The following is a 20,214-nucleotide window of genomic DNA, read 5'->3' on the forward strand; positions in this document are numbered from 1 at the left end:
GGAAGCTTTTCTCAAAATTTAAGATGCATAAAATAACTGAATGCTGAGCATTAGTATGTCCTGCATGTTACTTTGATGATTTCTTCCAGGAATGTATGTTTCAGTACTTCAGGGGTGAATCTTTCTGCCCCCAACATGAAGGAAACAAGTGTGACAGCCATGTTGACCAATTAACTTTTAAAATGTACTTTAGAGAAAAGCAATTCACGATTTGCCCTAAAGATGAAACAACATACAAAAGTTCAACTTAATTTTTAAAAAGTATCTTATCACCCTTTATTTTCAGGTGCTTCACAATGATATGACAAAATAAAGTATCACCATCAGTTTTTGTAAATAAAAATGAATATCAACAAGTTCCAAATCTCCCCATATTGAGTACAATCCATCATAAATAAAAAACATGCATTAAATTAAAACTATTTCTATATTATAAAATATCATCATGTGACCCAGTTCTTTAAGACATCGGATTTTTCACACATATATAACTTACATCATATAAAAATTACAATATACATTCGTACTTTTATTATGTTACTGTATTATTGCATTATGAAAGAAACTTTAAGTGACTATCAATGATACATTTGAGAGGCATTTCAAAGTGTTTCACTATAAATTAATAAAACCATGTCTTGCAGTGCAACTTCTCCTGTGTACTTCTGTTGAATTTTTGATTGTTTAACAGGTTTGCACACTGGGTCTGAAATCTTAAAAGAGATCAAGTCAGGCACATGTGTTTAAAATGAGGACTCATCAGCATGGCGTAACGTAGATTTGAATTTGCTTTTTTAAAGCCATTGCATAGCACCTTTACAATAAATTATTAATGGAGAGACAGTTCCTTGTACTTACATGGAACAAGCCATCTGTAAAGCGTTATATAAAACGTGGAGGTTCAGATGTCTGAACTGAAGAGGGCAGGCACCTTTTTAGATTTGACAAGAAACACTTCACAAAATGGCAGCTGAGTAATAAAGATTCAGTCACCATACCAATATTTGTACAAGAGCAGGTTAGTAATCTGATTTGGGCTGCCTTCATTTCAGCAAATACATTACAAACTTCTCTATAATAACCTGCATCTTTTTTCATACCTCCAGAAATTTCTCTCTTCACATATCTCAGATGGGTGGACAAGACAATGACTGACTCAACCAGAAGTTTATGTTAGAAAAGAACTATTATAATACATCATATTCCAGGTTTTACTAAAAAAATTCCTTCCCATTACTAATAAATCTATGCTCCATGACAGAGAAATTGATTATCGTCTTTCTGAAAGCAGAGAACATACCCAGACAGGATGGGTGTGTTCTTTTCATACTTCTTTTTTTGTCCCATTTTCTTTGGCTGCAGATAGAGAAACAGTGGGTTTTAGCTGTATCTGTTTCAGCGCCAAAACCCAAGCCTCTAATTTTAGTCGCAGCTTTTCAACTGTGTGTGGATATTAAACAAAAACTGTTGATAGAAAACAAACCAACAAAAAATTACCCTGCCTTATAGAAAAGAAAGAGAAATCTCAACTGGCGAAAAAACTAAATTAAAAAGTGACAGTACTAGGCAAACCCTGTACTGGAATAAATCTGTGCTGACTTACTCCTCTTGTCCACCAAAAAGAAATGACACAGCACAGGAACACCATTTTATGAGCTGTAGAACTGTATTTCTCATACTGTTCATTCATTAAAGTGGGTAATTTTAAGTTATGACCCAGAAAATGCGTCTAAGACTTCTGAATGAAGATTTAACCCTGAGGTATATTTGTATTAAATTTTTGCCCTAAGGAGTAATTTGCGACTGAAATACAACCTAAGGACACCTTTGTGTATCGTGTTCATTTACAGCATGAACTTCTTGTAAAATCAGGTGTTGCAATACAAACTGCTTGCATAAAACATCTAATTCTTGACTGGCAACCAACCAAGGAGTCCAATGTACCTTTTGCAGACCAGACACTTTGATCTGTATCATGAGATTTGAGTGGTAATGCCCTTAAGTATGGAAAGAACCAGACCAGCTTTTGGCACTGCAAGTAGAGGACAGTCTTTGTAGGCCCACTCTTGCCTGGAAAGGGCAGACATCCCTGTTCCTTAACAGCTATCCACGGTAGCTTCCCTCCCTGCTCCCAGAAGACTAATTCCTGTGCATAGCTTTCCACTACAACTGAAAAACATCACCACAGTAAACCCCTACAAAATCCATGCAAACCTCCATCATCTTACCTTTCTTGTTGACTTGTTGTGGTAGTGTATCACTCAAAGGACATAAGTTAGAATTTAAATCTAGGAGCAGAGCAGATGGTTTTTCCTTTACATTTTTTTATCCAGAATCTGATCAAAAGGAAACAGATAATACAATATCTGCCATCCAATCTTGCACTTTAAAATGATCATTTCTTCACCGTTTCCACTTCCTGCCTTACGTCTTCATCTGTTTCCCTGGAAATGGTATATGAAGCCGAGATATCTAATTTTTCTACTCCCCTCTCTGTGATGGAACACTAAATGTGTCTTGTCCAGGAGCTCTGTGAAGATTGATTTAATATCTTCTGATTGCTGCCTGATTTCTGACAGTTTCCTGGGCCTTAAGAGATGATTAAAGAAACAAAATAAATTCTGTCAGCTGTCCCAAGCAAGTTTAACTAATAGAATTCATCTTTAAACTTTGTATTTACTGACTTCACCTTCTGTTGGACTCTGTATAACGAAGTTCAACACTTTGCCTGAAATTTGTATTCCAAAATACCAATACTTATCTCTTTCTGAACCATAATAAAAGCCTTACTTATTTCTTTCGCTCATTCATCATTTGTGCCTTGCCTTGTGCACATTCCATTGTGCAGTATCTCCTCACAACTTCTGCTAGTCCCACAGTGACACCAGGAATACTCTTTGCCTGTATTTCCTGAGTCATTTGCCTTTGCATTAGCAGCCTTAGAAGAAGGAATCAGGTTGTGAAATCTCTTCTTGTGGAGAACAGGAGCGAATATCCCTTCATATCCCAGTGCTAAGAACACATTCATATGAAGCAGCATTTCTTTTCAGGTTTATGTCTTCCAACCAAACTATCTGTTTGTATAGTTTCTTCTTGCTTCACCCCCTCAACTTTACAACAAAGCAGATATTTTCATTAATTGAAAGGTAACAGAATTCAATAGATTGAAGGACAAACTACAGCACAGTGTCCTTTTGCAGTTTATATACTAGGAAAGTGCCACAGTAGATACAGATGAGAGTAACTCTAGGCAGAGGCTGATTATCATTGTGTACTGATGAGTTACACTCTGTTCAATGAAGACCACCAGAACTATTCCAACCCTTGTAAGAGTGTTTTAAAGAGAAATGGAAATGACCAGGAGTGATATACACAATGATAAAAGCAGTGTTTGAAAGCTTCATCCTAGGAAACTTAATCAATTTCTAATTTCATTCTTATGGAAAAATAGAGAATTTCACAGAAATTCTACCAAGATCAGCGGGTATTGCATGCAAACTCCTGGGAAGAAAAAGTTGGCTGCCTATGACTTCTACATTTTTTAGTATTTGTCAGCACTTAACCTCAAAACTACAGAAGGTTTCCAACTTCCTAAACACTGCTAATGCATTCTATATAAATTCAAACAGTATCAGTTTCATGGATTAAGCAATGTGCATACAGTTCTTCAAAGTATTAGAAGTTGGTGAAAACTAATGCATAGTCTATAAAGGATGTTTTAGAAATCAGATATGTTTTTTCTCCAACTTAAGTGACATTTAAATACACAAGAAGCAAGTAGGACAAGAAGTTGTTTCCATTCATCTTCGTGAAAGAGGCAAATAACAAGTGACTTGTTTATACAAGCATTAAAGATAATGCTATTCGTATGATACAACAACCAACTTTATAAGGGTACTCAGACCAATAAGAAGTTGCTCTTCATTCCAGAGCCGCAAGAAAAAATACAAAGAAGCCTCTGCAAACCCCACCCATCACATTCTTCTTTCAGATCAATGAACATCTGAGCCGAAGTACAGAGATATGTTTACATTTTCAAATATCCTTTGTAAAGTGACATTTATTAACAAGCTTGGCACAGAGAAACCTCTTTGTGAGAAGACACATTTTCTCAGTGTCTCGCTAATGACACTGACAATGAGTGAATTCTCACCGCTTTTAAGTAGAGAGAAACAAAATATTCACTGAACAGAATCATGTAAGTCAATAATACAAACTGGGATATAAGAAAATACCTGATTAAATTATACCTCACAGAGTGTGTATTGTAAGGACTATTCCTTCCCGTCTTCCCTCCCCCTTATCTGTAATACTTCGCAAAGATTTGTAACCAGATTTGTCTTAGCTTCTAGTACTGTACATATCCACATCTTCTGGGCTGGACTGACCATGGTCCATAAGTTTTGGATCAGGCTTAAATTTTGGTGTCTTCACTGTTCCTGTTAGAGATATTAAAGAAATTTAGTTAAAAAAATACACATACATTTGAGCTGTAGGAAAAAAAAAGCTTATTGACATATTTTGAGAATTACTGTATTACCAAACACTTACAAAAGATCAAAATATGTACATTCTAGTTAAAACTGTAAGTGATACAGGACAATGAAGGCATGTTGTAATCATTAGCACACAGCAATGGATGGAGAGCAGGCCTTCCTCCTAATCTCTATACTTTAATACTAATTCCTGAACACAGCAGGGTAAGAGAAGAAATAGTGATGCTTTTCGCTACACATGGAAAGGAACGTTTGGGACATGGAAAAAAATCTCCAGTCTTTCTTCCCCCACTGCTCCAGGAGCACAGCTGTCTCCCAAAACCAACTGAATCAGTATCTTTCCTGAAGCTATTGCCAGCTGGTAAGAATTCCAAATTAAGGCAAACATTCTTACCTAGTTTCACTTCGTGACTTCAAATAAAACAATGAACTGAATTTATGAAAATGTTGAGCCCTCACACTCATCCTGAATGACAATGCACAAAGACTGACATATTAAATGATACTGTAATTCCAGAGGACTGAAGAGAACATAAAGACAGTTTTTCTAGGACTGTGTCTCCTGCTACACATCTGCTTCTTTTCCAGCTACACGAGTTGGTTTAAGGGTGCTATGTTCTCCTGAAAGCTTTGCCCCATTTGGACTAGTGAAAATAAACATCTGTGCCAACACAGATTAATTTAATGATGAACATTTTTGTCTGTATTAGGGACATGAACTAATTCCATCCATGAAAGCAAAGACAGAAGGTATCTATATAAATAAAACCATTACAGACAGTCTGGACTGAAGCAAATGTAAAAAAAGATCAAAGCATTCCACAAACAAAATCAGAGAAAATAGAAGGGCAAACCAAAGCAAAGAAAGACGTGAAGGTATATTGTAGTGAAAATAAAGGGAAAAAAATTTAAAAACTCCATCCAAATATGTTCTGCTTGCTTTCCAAAAAAAAAAATTAATATTCTGGTAAAGAACAAAATAAAAAGTAAGCAAGTTTAAGTGATGAGTAAAATTTGGAAATTGCCCCTACAAAAGTTAACATTATTTTAAAACAAATTTAGTTCTCCTTTAATAGGTAATTCCACTTTTTCTCTTAGCAGTTTGCATATCAAAATATTTCTATATTAAATATGCAGTTACATGATCTAGTCGATTATCTCAATCACTTAAGATGCACAAAGAACATCACTGCAAAAAAACCCCCTAGCAAAATAAAATCCAATGCTTTATTTGTCAATTACGCATTCCTCTTTTGCCAATATCTGAAGATATACAACCTGTACAGAGGAATGAATAGTAATTCAAATTAGCTGTTTTCCCAAAAATCCATCAGTAAGCCTTTAAATTACAGTTATGGTATTCTGACAACAGAAAGATAATTTAAAGTAGATATTTAACAGAAGTATTTGATGATATACTCTCATTGCTAACAATAAGGGATATGGTCCACACCATGTGGAATGCAAGAAAACATTATGGAGAGAGAACAACAAATATGTAAGAATTCTGATACCGAGACAGGGCCCACAGTAGGAAAATGATCACGTCCCTGAGGCTCTGAAGTATATATTAAATGAAAGCACGTACAATATATTCCCAAGAATAATATGCTATGACAGTCTGCTCCATTTTAAAGCAAGGGTAACTACAAAATTAAGTCAAGTATTTGGATTTGCAATTTGCCCTGAGACTACACTTGAAATACTTAATTCACCTGATGAAGGCACTGGATCTTTATTACTCCAAGATTCTACTGGAGAAAATTCTGTTCTGTTAAGAGATCTTGACTCAATAGCAGACTCGGGTTTTGTACTAGGAATTTCCTTCTTTTTCTTATCTTCTTGCGTAACCGATTTTGATTCTTGCTGCAGCTGTGAACCAAACATTAATAAAAAATTAAACGCACATGGGTATATGCTTAATACATTACTGCAAAAAACAAAAAAAGCTTTTGAGCCTGAAAGCTTAGCTTTTATGAAATCAGATATGGCATCATACAGTGATATTCAACTAGTAATGTTCAAGTCAGCTGCACACAAGGGACACAGCTGGAAAAAACAAAATGCATGAAAGAATCCCAGAGTTCAAATACAGTAAGTTCAGATACACACGTAAGGAAATTTACTTTGTCATGAGTATATACTTAAGCCTGATACTGTGCTTTTACTTGACACCCTCGAAGTACTTCACAAGGAAGTCACTGTTCATTTACAGATGAGGAACTTATAGTCTAACACAAGACTGAAATAGCATTTAGTTTTTACAGAACACTTACTACCCTTAGTTAACAGAAGATGGAAAGACAAATCATGGTAACCCCCTAGTAATGAAAAAAAAAAATAATACTGTTTTGGGAACAGTCTTCACTCAGGCAAAAAAAATAAAGTTAACAGAAACTGTCTTTACTGCATCAATTCTTGTTTCGCTATCAGTTTAATGACATCTTTCTGAATCTCATTTTCAAAATTCAGAATTCCATTTGCGCTCCTCAGTGGAAATAAAAGGTGAGGACTGCATAAAACTGACGACCACAGATTTAAAGCAAGATATTTCTAAATGTTAATAAGACTGAGAAACTTTCACTGTCTTTAAAAAGAGCAAAAAAAAAAAATCACTATGCAAAGCAGAATTTTTACTCGGGGAAGTACTGCTTTTGTCAGGGGTTTTTTAAATTCCACTGGAGAGAAACCTTTTCAGGTTGCAGAAACAACATGTTTAATTCTGGGATGTACTAAGCCAAATTCCATATGTAATTTACAGGAGGTTAATATTCCCCTCTACTTAGTGCAGGCAAGGCCTCAGCTCGTTTATTATGTCCTGTTTTGACCACCTCACTTAACAAAAACAACCAACAACACAAACCACACACAAACACCCTAAAAACAGTAAAAGGAGAGAGAGAAACTAGAGAAAACTCAGAGGAGAACAAGAATTATGTAAGAGTTAGAAAGCCTGCTCTATACGAAAAAGTTATACAAGGGAGAAGATCATGTCAAAAACCATGATAAATTTTCTATATGTAATAGGTCAATATAAAGAGATTACTGACCATTTATTCACTATGTCTGCAATGAGGACAGGACAAGAAAAAAAAAACAAATCAGGCATGGACAATTTATATTGCAGGATAATTAAAACAGACTACCTGGAAGAGTTGTGGAATTTCCTTCACTGATACGTTTAAGAAAAGCTAGCATACCTACTGTAATTCTGTGTGTCTTTATCTTAAATTCAGTGGTCTGCTTACGACCAAAGCTTGAATGAGAATGAATTATCTTTGTCAAGATCAAAAATGAGCTCTAAGAGAAACTCAGTCTTCTCTTATGCATCTTGCATGTATTGTGGGACTACGCAGGGGATCTCACTATCTAGTAGTCTGAAAGGTATAACATACATGACATTAATTAAATACTGAAGTTACAAAAATAAGAAGGGGTTTTGTGCCTCACAACACAATTAGTAATCTTAAACAGTATTAGGAGAAGCACTTGACCTTCTAATTTACTTTTTTTTCCAGCTGAATTTACGAGTTACAGTCATTACTTCAGAAAGCTTACCTTGGTGACATCTTCCTTTTTTGCCCATAGCGATCGCACAGCTTCATAGGTTTGACGGCTTGCAGAAAATAACTTTTTCCCTGTTACCTATTTTTTTGAGACAAATATAATTTAATCACAGCTTTAAAAAATACCAAGATACATAGACCATTCAAATGAAACACATCTTATTTGCATGAGAACATGCTTGACCCCATACTAAGACATTTCAATCATCTATTTTTCAAAATCTAGTGCATAGTTCTCTCACATCAAGCAAATTCAAAATAACGTTTAAATTGGTATTAGAAATCCGCAGGTGGCATTCACATGCTACATCTACCTACTCAAAATGAAATCAAAACCTGATCAGCAAACAGTGTTTTGGCAACGTTAGCACAACAGGCTGCTGCAGCAGTTTTAAAGGATCCAAACTTGTCTCACTATATTGGAAACGATCAAAGACAGTGACGCAAAAGGAAATAAACCCAAAGATAACCTGGCCCCTGTTAGTGAGCAGTGGTTTGTTTTACAAATGGCCAAATCCTTCACTCTATTTTTCCAAAAGTAATTTTATGATACTGCAGTAACTATGGACTACCTTCACAAATGCTCTGTACAAACAGAATACTTCACAGCTGCAACTACAAAAAACTACGCAAAAGGTTACACATAATGTAAAGTAGACAGGAAACAAGGATTTAGCTTCCTAAAATAGGTCATAACATACAGCGTAGCATTCCTATTCATTTCCCCATCTTCCAACCCTGACATTTAAGTCTTATGAGAATAAGCCAAGAAATCCCACTGCCTCTTAAGAAATGTAATCCTCATTGATTTGCATAGAATAAAGAAACCAACATATCAGTTTAGCACTGTAAGATTACCCGAAGATTTTAACCACAGTATAGGTCTTTGTGATATCTTCCTACATACTGTGGAAGTATAAAAATACTAAACAAAAATGCCCCACTAAAATTAATAACAATAACAACTGATCCATCATGATGGAAAGTTAGAGATTCAATAGTAGTTTTTTCAATTCAGAATAATTTTACACGAATCTTTCTGTCAAAACTTAAATCTGATCATTTAACTAAAAGAAAAGTTCTAGAAACAAACACAACTAATTAAAATAAATTTTCCTTTCTCATCAATTTAACAACAGAAGTGCAGTTTTGAAACTATAAATACAAATTTTGTCAAGGAACCACAAAGAATTCTTATGAAGCAGCATGTGCTTTTCTAAATAGGGAAAAACTGGAAAACTATAGAGGAGGAAGAGATATATAGGCTTTATATCCTGCTTTTCAGTTCACTTTTTGTGTAGAAAAGTACTGTGTGCAAACAATTCTTGCATACAAAATATTAAGTATAAACAGCTAAGATGTATTCTAATCAGGCAGACAACTGCAAGATGGCAGTAATTGGAAAACAGGGAATTCTAACAAGAGATGCAATTGTACAGTATCTCAAATTGCAGATCTATCAAGTTCAGCACAACTATATTTTTTACTTACTTTTATTTCAGCAAGATAAAATAAACTCCATTTATTTGAGAGATGAGGACTAAAAAATGAGAGGTTGCATTTTTTAATTCTGTTATTTTATTAATTGTTTATAGTTAGGCAATTAACACCTGTGATGCGTTTTATGTTTTAATGAAGATGCATGGGAATTCTGACTCCTAGTCCCATGATGCTTAATTCAAGTGGAATGGGTATGCTATGACTAAATTAACTGTTAATTCCATATTAAAATTCAAGCAAACTTACCTTAGCAAATACCACTGACTGAGCTGGGTAACACACAGAAATTCCTAAAGTAGTAAGTCCCAGTGGATAAGCGATTTTCTTAAATCTAGAATCTGTATAAAGCCAAATATTCAAAATAATTAAACACTAATGAAATGTAAAGCTAAGTAGTTGTATCAATTAAACACCATTGTTTAACCCCTAATCATTGTTCACACCAAACTTAACCACATAAAGGCTGGAGGAGAGAATACAGAGTGTGATAATATTTTAGTAAAGTCACATTTGCAGGAGATAGTGATACACTGAACATTGGTTTATTGAACAAGAGTTAATCCCAAACTAGATTTTCCAATATTGTGAAAAATTGGAAGAATCTCTGTGTTATCTAGGAGCTGCTGTGCTTCTTCACTAGCTCCATGCGCACTCTCCTCCAGACACAGACTGCGGCATTTGGAGCAGCCAGGAGCCTGGAAAACGGGGCCTCTGTTAAATGCAAGAATGGCTGGGCCAGGCTCAGGTTCCCCTTTGTTGACAAGGAGCCCTGATGACGGATTCTCAAACCCAAGTCCTTTTTTTAAATCCGTCCACCAAAAAGTAACAGGGATACAAGAAGAATGCTTTCACTAATCTGCCAATACATTGATTATTCAGATAGACACACGCTAGGTATTATAGATTAACATTTTCTGAACAATGTTTTCTGGCAGGTTAAATATTATTCCTCTAGTATTTATCTTGAAAGGAGAGGCGTCTGTATCTATTAAATTACTCTTTTGCCTTCAAAGCCGCTGAAATCATGCCTTCTGATGTGTATTCTCTTGTACCTGTTAGCCAAATGCCAACGTTCTTTAGCATCTTCCCTCTGAGTTCCCTTAGTTTTCACTATATTCTGTAACATTACCTGTTCTAATTTGTCTCCAATTTCCTCCCATACACACATTGTTTCTGAAAATCAATAATGAACAAACTCAAAACAAGTGTCCTACTTTGAATTTTCGTTGATTCCACCATTAAAAATGACTACATAATCCTGCTGTATTAGGCCTTAGCCAGCTTCTGAAAGAAATATTTAATAATGTTCCTTAAATTTATCAGGAAGGATTTTTTAAAAAATACTAGTTACATAGGCTTTTGTCTACATTTCAAGAACTGAAAATCTTTTGACCATTAAAATTACTATGTGCTACATATTAAACACATCAATAATGAAAATAAGCAAAAAATCCTACCTTTTCTTGCCAGCACTATGCCAGCTAAGCCTGATATTGTAATTACACTAACTTTGGGAAGAAATTCTGGTGATGGATTCTTCAGGTAAACATAAGCATCTTAAATTAAAAAAAAAAAAAAAAGCATAGCAATTCAATATTAATCCTTTTATTTTATTTCCCACTTAAGAAATAAAGATGGAAGTAAAATTATGAATATCCAAAACCGAAAATAGTCCAAAACTGGATTTTTTGTTAATGAATGCCTTATTATCCAGGTGCGCACTCTGCAGTCTGTGTTAGACAGAACCAGAATTACAGTCCTCAAAACACAGCAAAGTTAACAATTTTCCTCCTTAGATACTTTTTTCTGTTTAATAAAATGTTAGTCCTTAATAAAGGAAACAGAAAGCATGGTTTTAAGTTTTGATTTTACTGTGAGATAATACAGATTAAATGAGACACCACATATTTTGGGATCTCCCAATATACTATTTTTAAGGAAAATAACTGTTAACTATAAATTTCTGATACTGAACTTGAATGCAAACGGTACCTGTAACTTGTGCTTTAATTAAGAAGCCATTTTTATAATTAAAACAGGTTGTCGAATCTCCATCCCTGCAGATGTTGAAGACCTGACTGGACAGAGATGCAAGTAACATGCTTTGGCTCTGCTTTAAGCAGGTGACCAGACTAGGTGATCTATACAGGTGCCAATTTCAATGATTCTGTGATACTATGATTTTAAGAACAAAGCTAAAATCAAAGGAATGAGACATACCATTTAATTTGTCATTTTTCTCATTTCAGAACAGAAATGAAACACCATAGTGAATTAAGAGTGGTCCCAGTTTTTTTGTCTTCACATTTGTGGAAAGTATTCCAGTACACTCCCCTTCCGCCCTTTCCCTCTCCTCCTCCCTATAACTAGAATTGGCTGTTTCAACCATCTTTCTAAGTCACAAGGAGAAACAACAGAAAATGCTCAATTCAAAAATATGTGACTTGCCTACCTTTTCCAAATTGAATTGAATCCATTATTCCATTTTTAACAAAGACAAAAGCATCCTACAAAAAAAAAAAAAAAAATCTTTGCAAAAGTACGTGTTTTCAGTACAAAACATCTCAGTTGATACATAGGGCTCAGCACAATGAGACAAAGAAATATTATGTAACTTCAAAGAAAACAAACCAGTGAACTTCTACAGAGACCGTGCTGAGACCTAGCTCCTTTTTGACTACCATATTTATATTTTTAAAACTAAAATATTTTATTTTAAAAAGTCTCTTTTAATATAGTAAGATCACTCTCAAAATTGACATCTCAGGAACAAAACCGTAGAGTGGGAAAACATCTGGATGCCAACTGTATAACATAAGAAAATTTAATCATAAAATACAATCTCCTCTTCCCTAGAGAGACTTACCAGTAAAACTGACTTTGTCTTTTAGTTTGTAAAAATGGTGTTCAGTTTTGCTATAGATAAGTAGTATTGATTTGGTCTAAGATGTGTGCTCAACTTCAAGGGAGTGTGCATTACTCCCTTCAAATTGGTCAATTTATTTAATGACAAGTTTTTGTTTATCCAGAAAAAAAACCTTCTACTAGCCTACTATCAGTATCATTGTCCTCAGATTGCTCAACAAATTGAGTAAATATGCATTCTTTAGGAGATTAATGAAAAAGAATGTCGTCTTGAGTTATTTCACCGAAATCATTTGTTTGCAGTAACACAGAATTTGTACCACCAGAGGTCACTGCCAGTCAATTTCAGAGACGCTCAATATAATTAAGGGCATGGAAAAGTTTGATACAGATTTATAACTAAATTATTTCAGTTATGCAGTCACCAACAAAATTTTCACAGACCAGTGGAATCAAAATTTACAGAAAATACATGAAGAATTTTGATTTCTTTGCCTTTTGCAAATAATAGAGTCTACTTTTTTATGACAGAAAAACACAAGCATAAAATTTCACACTAACAACAGCCAGGGTAAAGCTGTCATTTACCAACAGTTAAGACAATGGTGACAGGTATCATATTTCTTCTGCGCCTAGAATATTCAATAACAGAGTTGTGAGGTCTTTTTGGTGACTAGTTATAACAGCCTGCTTTAACAGTGACATTGGATGCACTCACTCAGTTTGTCTTTCCTAAAGTATCTAAATCATGTCTTTTAACCTGCCCTTTGGAAGCGGCTCACTCTCTCCTCGTACCTGGAATTTCAGACTCCTAAATGCTATCAAGTTCTGCTAGGAAGAACTTACCTACGTCACTCTTGCTGTAGAAGTTAACCAAGAGGTATTTATGAACCTGCCACTGTGGGTTGGCCTAAACCCAGTTTAGCACTGACTGAAGGGGACCTCTTTATCTCACTGCCTTTTGATTTGGAAGACAGGGAGAACGCACATGTTCCCTGTTACAAGAACAGTAGAGAAAAAAATGAGGGAAGAGTTCATTTTTGCATCTTAAATTATAGGTGTATGCTAATACAAGGAACTGCAAAAAAACCAAACCCTCTGAGGTGAAGTATGCATTTTTTCAATGTTTTAATCGTGTTGTCAGGAATTGTAGGGAACTTTGGGTGCAGGTATTTCTTACCTTGCACCATCCAATATAGCGGCCGGTTGTCTGTCTTATTGAAGAAAATCGCTTCTGCAAGTCACCAGGCTGTTCTTCAATGTATTTTGATTTCAGAGGTGGTGGACAGTAAATTGGAAGCTGGAAAGAAAAGCATAACTGTACTGCAGGGAGATAGTTTTGTATACAGATTATTATTTACATTGCATAGTGTTTGTCAAAACTGCAAATACTTAGTGTTCCCATTACAGCAAACAAAACCTCTGTATCAAATTATGCTCTTTTGTATTTACAAACTTTACACAAGTGTGACTACAGGTTAATTCTTTAGAAATGAAAACTGAAAGTATCGTATAGGTTCTAAGAAGTAGAATTACTGCGTAGGATAAAGATATCTTTTATTCAGAAAAAGTATGAGCAAGAATAATTGGAATATGCATGCATGTATTACTAGAAATTGTACAATGGAAAAAGACTTATTATCAGTAAGTATTATACTCTTTTACCTTTTTTGGCTTCAGTCTGGAAATAACGTAATAATGAAAATAAGATAAAACTTTACTAATTTACTATTGTAACATTTCATGTTCTATTTGTGCTATAGCAGTCAGTTATTTAGGAGGTAATTTTTATTATCCGATATTACTTAGCTATATGTTTTATTTACTGGGTAATATAATTCAATGAAAAGAGATGGTATTCTGCAGATTCTTCTAGTATTATTTTAAAGACTGACAAACTGTAAGATTCTTACCTGATTTGGCTTCACCAGCTGACTTTTTGATTCCTTTTCTGTTGCTGCATATACAGTAATACATGCAAATGGCAAACCAGAAGAAACAGCTGCCAGCCTTGCCACCTGGGACAGATGAAAAAAGGGAGTGTTAATGCAGAAGTAAAAATTTCACTCTGGTAAAATCTGGATATTAAACAAGTAATTTTTAAAACCTTTTTAAAACAGTACTCCTTTTAGGAACCTCTTCAGTCTTATGCAAAGATTTTCTCAAATTACAATGGTAAAGAAAAAGATACAGGACACTGACAACAACAGTTATGTCTAAAATACCAGGAAGAATTTTGTGTTCAAAGCCACGTTGATGCTTTCATCATCCCTTAAGGCAAATCAAGTTCTGATCTATTCAACATACAGGTACTCCACGTCAATGAATGACTCTTGTTTCAGCAAAAAGCACCTCAGTTTTATTTACAGGAATTCCCCATGACACCAGACAAAATGTCATCTCCTTTCCAATTCACAGAATGGTCCAACTACTGCCTGTTTGGAATAACCATGTGTTTACAATAAAAGAAAATACATAGCAATAACTGGAATTAAGAATCACCTGCTTTACCTTTCAAATCACTTATGTTACAATGTAAATTACAGAAATACAGGTTTGGTCATGAGAGTTTGATGCCTACTTAGAACGTTAATTTGGAAAAAAGCACCATATATTACAAAAGGTTAAACTCAAACATAGCTTCATGTGAATATTTTTTAAATGATTGCCTTAAGATTACAATCAGAGCTGGCATTAAGCATGCTGGCATTTTTGCAACTTTAAAAATGTGAACACAAGCATGGAAAACTTTCCCAGGATCTGCATAGAGATGATGGTAGTAGAGTGCCAGAAAAATAGAAAAGTAGGGAAAAAACCAACTTGATTTTGGGAAATACCTTAAATCCCTAGTATAAAACTCTACTATATTCTCATTGTTATCTCAGCTTTCAATTGGAAATATCCTGTCAGTCAAAGGAGTGGGATTTACTCCATAGCATTTAGTGGTAGTAACAAACGCACAATGAAAATGAAGAAACGCAGAAGCACCACACTGAATTAGCTCAGGTTCATGAGATGTCAGTCACATGTATATTAAACTACTCAAGACAGCAAAAGACCATCACTTCTAAAGCAAACTGTGCGATCATCACAGCAAAACTTTCAGATGGTACAATCACAGCAAAACCCAATGCCACAGAAGAACAAAAGAGTTGAGGAGCAATGCCAGAGCTGAAAGCTGTAGCTCAAAGCTAAAAATTATTCTTCAGTTGCATTTTTTGGCATGGAGGCCAAGAGGCAGAAGGGTTACTTAAGGTTTCTCTACACTAATGGTCTTAATATATAGTATTCCTGCTCTTAACACACAGCCAATGTGCCCCTCCCCTCTCCTTGGCACACAAAACCTTCTTGTCAGCTTAATTACCGCACCACGCTAAAAGTCTGCTAGTGGCTACTACTTATTTCATGCTTTTCTTCAATACAGGAATGGCAGGAAAATGTCTAGGACTGAGCTCATTTTGTTTCGAGAAACAGAACCCCACTGCTTTTTCTCTTCAGGCCAGGTTGATGTTATGAAATTTTTCAAATACACCTGTGTGAGCTGGAAGCATCAAAAACCCCCACAACTCCAGTATAGCTGGACTAGCAAATCTCAGCTGGCAAAGCCATCTCTGTAGACACAATCATGTTGACCAGCATGTGCTATTCTCTTAATTTACACTAGTGACACCCCAAAATACTTTCCCGTTGCAGATGAAGTCTAAAAGCCCTGGGGGGCGCTGAGAGAGAACTGCTGGACATGGCTACCGGATGAAAGCTGGGGACAGAACTGTGAAGAACCTGCTGTGTGAGGAGTCCCAGCCAGGGGAGATGGGGACACCATGATGGCTGAGACGGAGCGAGCTCCTCTCCCCCGAGGGCTGGCAGGCCAGGCAGCCACTCGAAGGCAGGAGATGCGATACTAGAACTAGATGATCTTTAAGGTCCCTTCCAACCTAAACCGTTCTATGATTCTATTCCTTTTCCTCCCGTTTCCTCTCCAGAGAGATGTGGAGAAAGGCAGGGTCTACAGGCACCACACATGCACACAAGCGCAGGAGCAGACACTGCAAGGTAAGCCAACAACACACCTGGATCTGCAGTGGGACAGAGGGGGAAGATACCAAAAGTCATCAAAATATGAACCAGTTAGCACACTAACTGTCTTTCTGATAACGTTGCTTAGAGCAAAACAGCAGTCTGAGCTACAGAAGATTATTTATAAAGGGAGACCCATCCTCAAAGAAAAGTCTGTGTTTTTAAAGCATTATTAAAAGAAACTGTTTAAAACATTATCGTAATTCAGATTGCTTATTTCAGTACATGTTGGTACCAAGACAACACAGCAATATTCAGCAGACACAAGAAGAAAAATAAAATTCAGAAGTGAGAAATCATGAAAAACTTATATTGTTGTCATGGTTTAGGCTGGGCTGGCTACTAACACTTACCAAATTTGATTAATTTGGTTTAGAAATTCGCAACGGAGTTTATTGTGCTAGATATAAAAGAGAAAGCTGTATTGTGAGTGAGGAAAGTAGTCCAATTCCTGACTGACAGTAATTGCTTTATTTTTGGACGCCTGAAGACAAATGCATAAATGTTTAAAAATCCAAGTGAACAGCTGTACTATCTAACATTTACGCTGGCACGATTATTTCAAGGTTTCACTCTTTCCTATTGAAATCACAAAGAAGAGCAACGTCGCCTTGGCTACCCTAAAAAGGCTTTACTGCATTAAGCTGTTTATCCTCTTTATCTAACGTCTAGGTATATTAAAAAGACCTCAGTTAGCCAAGTTGTATCTATTATTAATTTATTATTTTATTAAAAATTACTTCAAAGGATACTATGTATTAAACAAGGAAAATCACATATTGCTTAGCTACAGAAATCAAAAGATATTTTACCTATGAAACCTTCTAAAAGAAGTTATTATGAGTTAAGAAATGGCAGGATCACAAGTTATACCAAAGACTAGAAAAGAAGTAGAGAGAAAAACAAGCTTGAACTGTAAAAAATCCTGGAATTACTGGTTAACCAGCAGAATGACTCCAGAACGTCAGTCCATAACAGATTCAAACACACACAAAAATCTTCTCTCTAATGAATTCAGGAAATATTTTAATTTACTGTTTTTCTTTTTTTAATTGAAAGAGTTTAGTTCAACATCTGCTCTGCATTTTACTACTAGTTCTGCGTTTATGTGAATTAGTGCTCTGACCTAAGCCCTACGAAACTAACAGAAGAAAATCACCCAGTCCCTAATGGCAGCAGATCTAAATGCCAGCAGTTACAAAAGCCATGAGCCCAGATGACATCTTCTGCAGATGAATTCTATATGAACACAGATCTAACATCACCAGAATTGCAGATACTAGAAATTACCAGCCCTAATGCTCTGGGATGGGGAAGGGTCAATAGCAAGAGTCAGAAGGTTTCCTGCAACACCACTGCCATGCTACTGACACTGCTAACACGCTGCAACACGTACCACCAGCACGTTGGTTTTTTCCCAGGCACAAAAAGCACACCAGTTGTTTCAAAGCACTGAACAGCGCAGACTCACAGACAGGGCACTATTTTTGATGAGAAGACTGAATAGCAATTATTTGCTGAAGAAATTCATTATATGCTCTCTAGCTGAAAATTGTTACAACTAGGCCTTTTAATAGTAGGTCTAGAGTAAAATTAATCAAAATATAATAATAAAACTGTCAAATGTACCTGGATAATTTTGGCTTTAGGTCTTTGCATTTCAAACAATCTACTTCAAAGTGTAGAATCTTATCAAAGATGAAAAATACAGATTCTATAAAAAAAAAAGTTAAAAAGCTACATCACTACAAAGAATTCACTATCTTCAACTCAAAAGATGTAGAATACAAACTAAAGAATAAAACCATATATTTAATTTATGCTAATCTCCAAGGCGTTAAGTATTGTTTCCCACTGAAACTGCAAATTCTGTATACTTGCTTCAAGAATTGGAGCACAAATAAGGAAACCTGCTCTGAAGGTAGGAATAAGCCTCAAACAAAACCAGGTAATCAAAGGAGTACACTATATGCAAAAATCTAATGCATGTATATGTTAATACAGGCACCTTCTCTATCACAAAACCAGAACCTACTAGGCAGATTAAAGTAAGATTCAAATTTTAGCAGCTACTGCATGTCATATTTTCAGTGGAAAGCTGTTATTCAAAGAATAAGAAGCACAGGTTTATGGTTTTATCCTACCACTTAGCTGTCTTGAGGTAGAACATAAAACTGTCTCACATCCTTTTGATTTATTTTTCCCAGAAGGTACAGGAGACATGATGATTGTCATAAGCTTCTAAGCTGAAACCAATTATTTTAATTTGGGTATGTATTTATTTATACATTTCTAATGACAACTACAAAAAAAAAAATGCACAAGTGGAACAGAGCATCCTTCCACTTCACTCAACTTATTGGCACTCCATGGATTTGTTTTTAACCTTTGTCTGCCAGATGGTAACCCACAGAGAGTGAAAACTTAAGAATAAAACTATTAATTTTTCATAGTAAATAATAAACAACACACATAAAGTTAACCTCACTTCACCAAAAGCACTGAATCATTCAGGTTTATGTACTAAACTATACTACTTCAAGATCACCTACGCATACGGCAAAGCCAAACCCAGTTCCTTCTTTCCGGTACTTGTCTCATAACAAACTAAGGTAAATTGCTTCATTTTCATTCCTTTGGCTTTCCTCATTTGCATCATCTTTTTCTTTGCAGATACATACGTGTTTTAAATGTTTTGCAAAAGTAAATGTAAAGATTCATGTGAAAGCAACCTATTTGTCAGTTCGACTATGAAAACTGAAAAACCTGTCTAAATATTTAAGTGAAAGCCTAGCTCTTTACAGGCATATTTTTTCCTGTTTAAAGACACTCTATTATCTCTACAATGAAAGATATTTTAAATACTTGTTACTGTTTGTAACAGCACGATTTTAACACCCTTGTTTTAGTGATGGTATAACACTACTACACTTTACAATGCTAGTACAAACTAGTATTTTGATGTTCCATTTCTCCAGTAACGACTGGAAGGCGTTTCAGAGGCTGTAAGTAGACAGAGAAGAACCAGAAGTACTTCTTTTATTACCTACTGTACAATTTAACCACTACCTCAACATCTGCACTGGAGAACGCAATACCGAGACCTCTTTCTTTCCTGCTCCTCCTTCACGGGAGCCCTCGGTGACAGGTTTGAGGCATGTCCCCGCTCCCAGAAACCGCCATCTCCCGACCGGCCCGCGCGGGAGCGGAAAAGCTGTGGGTCCACCGCGAGCCGGTCACTGGGGCCGGGCTGTGCAGGGCCACACCACCTCAACGGGCATGGCGGGCCCCTCCGCCGCCCTCAGCGACGCCCCGGCCGGAGCAGCCGCCGGGCCTGGGCCGCCCTCACCGGCCCGCCCAGCTCCGCGGGCGACCCGCCGGCTGAGGCAGGGGCCCAGCGACGGAAGGGGGCCCTTCCCTTCCCTCAGCCGGCGGGGCGCGCGGGCCGGCTCTGACAGGAGGCGGGGTGCGGGCAGGCCGCGCGGGGCCGGCTGCTCCGGGAGCTCCCGAGGGACCCCCCGCGGGGTGTCCTGCGGCTCTCCTCGGGGCGGCGGGTGCCTGGGCGGGAGGGTGAGCCCGGGCCGCGGGAGTCGCCGCAGCACCGCCCTCCCTCACGCAAGGCGGCACTCACCTTGGCCGCCATGTTAGCAACAGCCCCGCGCGGCCGCGTACGGCGAGCGGGAAGGGCCGAGCGCGGGGCGGGGCCGCGG

At 36.7% G+C, this 20,214-nt stretch overlaps 1 protein-coding gene across 3 annotated transcripts; it reads right to left on the reverse strand.

Annotated features, from left to right (window-relative positions):
- Positions 1–251: 251 nt before the first annotated feature.
- On the reverse strand, positions 252–20,188 carry APOOL (apolipoprotein O like). Of its 3 annotated transcripts, XM_054213689.1 has the most exons (10): positions 20,136–20,176; positions 18,134–18,218; positions 14,341–14,445; positions 13,608–13,727; positions 12,015–12,069; positions 11,020–11,118; positions 9,809–9,900; positions 8,055–8,141; positions 6,212–6,368; positions 252–4,439 (listed from the first exon to the last, which is right to left on the reverse strand). In XM_054213689.1, the coding sequence occupies exons 2-10, from the start codon at positions 18,161–18,163 to the stop codon at positions 4,342–4,344; spliced, it is 843 nt and encodes a 280-aa protein (XP_054069664.1). In that variant the 5' UTR covers positions 18,164–18,218; positions 20,136–20,176; the 3' UTR covers positions 252–4,341. The 3 variants fall into 3 exon arrangements, with proteins under 3 accessions (XP_054069664.1, XP_054069665.1, XP_054069666.1); XM_054213690.1 differs by lacking the exon at positions 18,134–18,218 and having other exon boundaries at positions 20,136–20,188; XM_054213691.1 differs by lacking the exon at positions 11,020–11,118 and having other exon boundaries at positions 20,136–20,179.
- Positions 20,189–20,214: the final 26 nt, after the last annotated feature.

Source organism: Rissa tridactyla, chromosome 9, assembly GCF_028500815.1.
Source record: "Rissa tridactyla isolate bRisTri1 chromosome 9, bRisTri1.patW.cur.20221130, whole genome shotgun sequence".
NCBI classification, from domain to species: domain Eukaryota; kingdom Metazoa; phylum Chordata; class Aves; order Charadriiformes; family Laridae; genus Rissa; species Rissa tridactyla.

What these genes read in the sequence shown, in the direction of transcription:
- APOOL (XM_054213689.1), bottom strand. Translation starts at nt 18,163, where the DNA reads ATGCAAAGACCTAAAGCCAAAATTATCCAG. An exon ending in GCTATATTGGATGGTGCAAG is followed by an intron (nt 12,070 to 13,607) that starts GTAAGAAATACC and finishes TTTTTTTTGTAG; the next exon opens with GATGCTTTTGTCTTTGTTAA. An exon ending in TTCAATTCAATTTGGAAAAG is followed by an intron (nt 11,119 to 12,014) that starts GTAGGCAAGTCA and finishes TTTTAATTTAAG; the next exon opens with ATGCTTATGTTTACCTGAAG.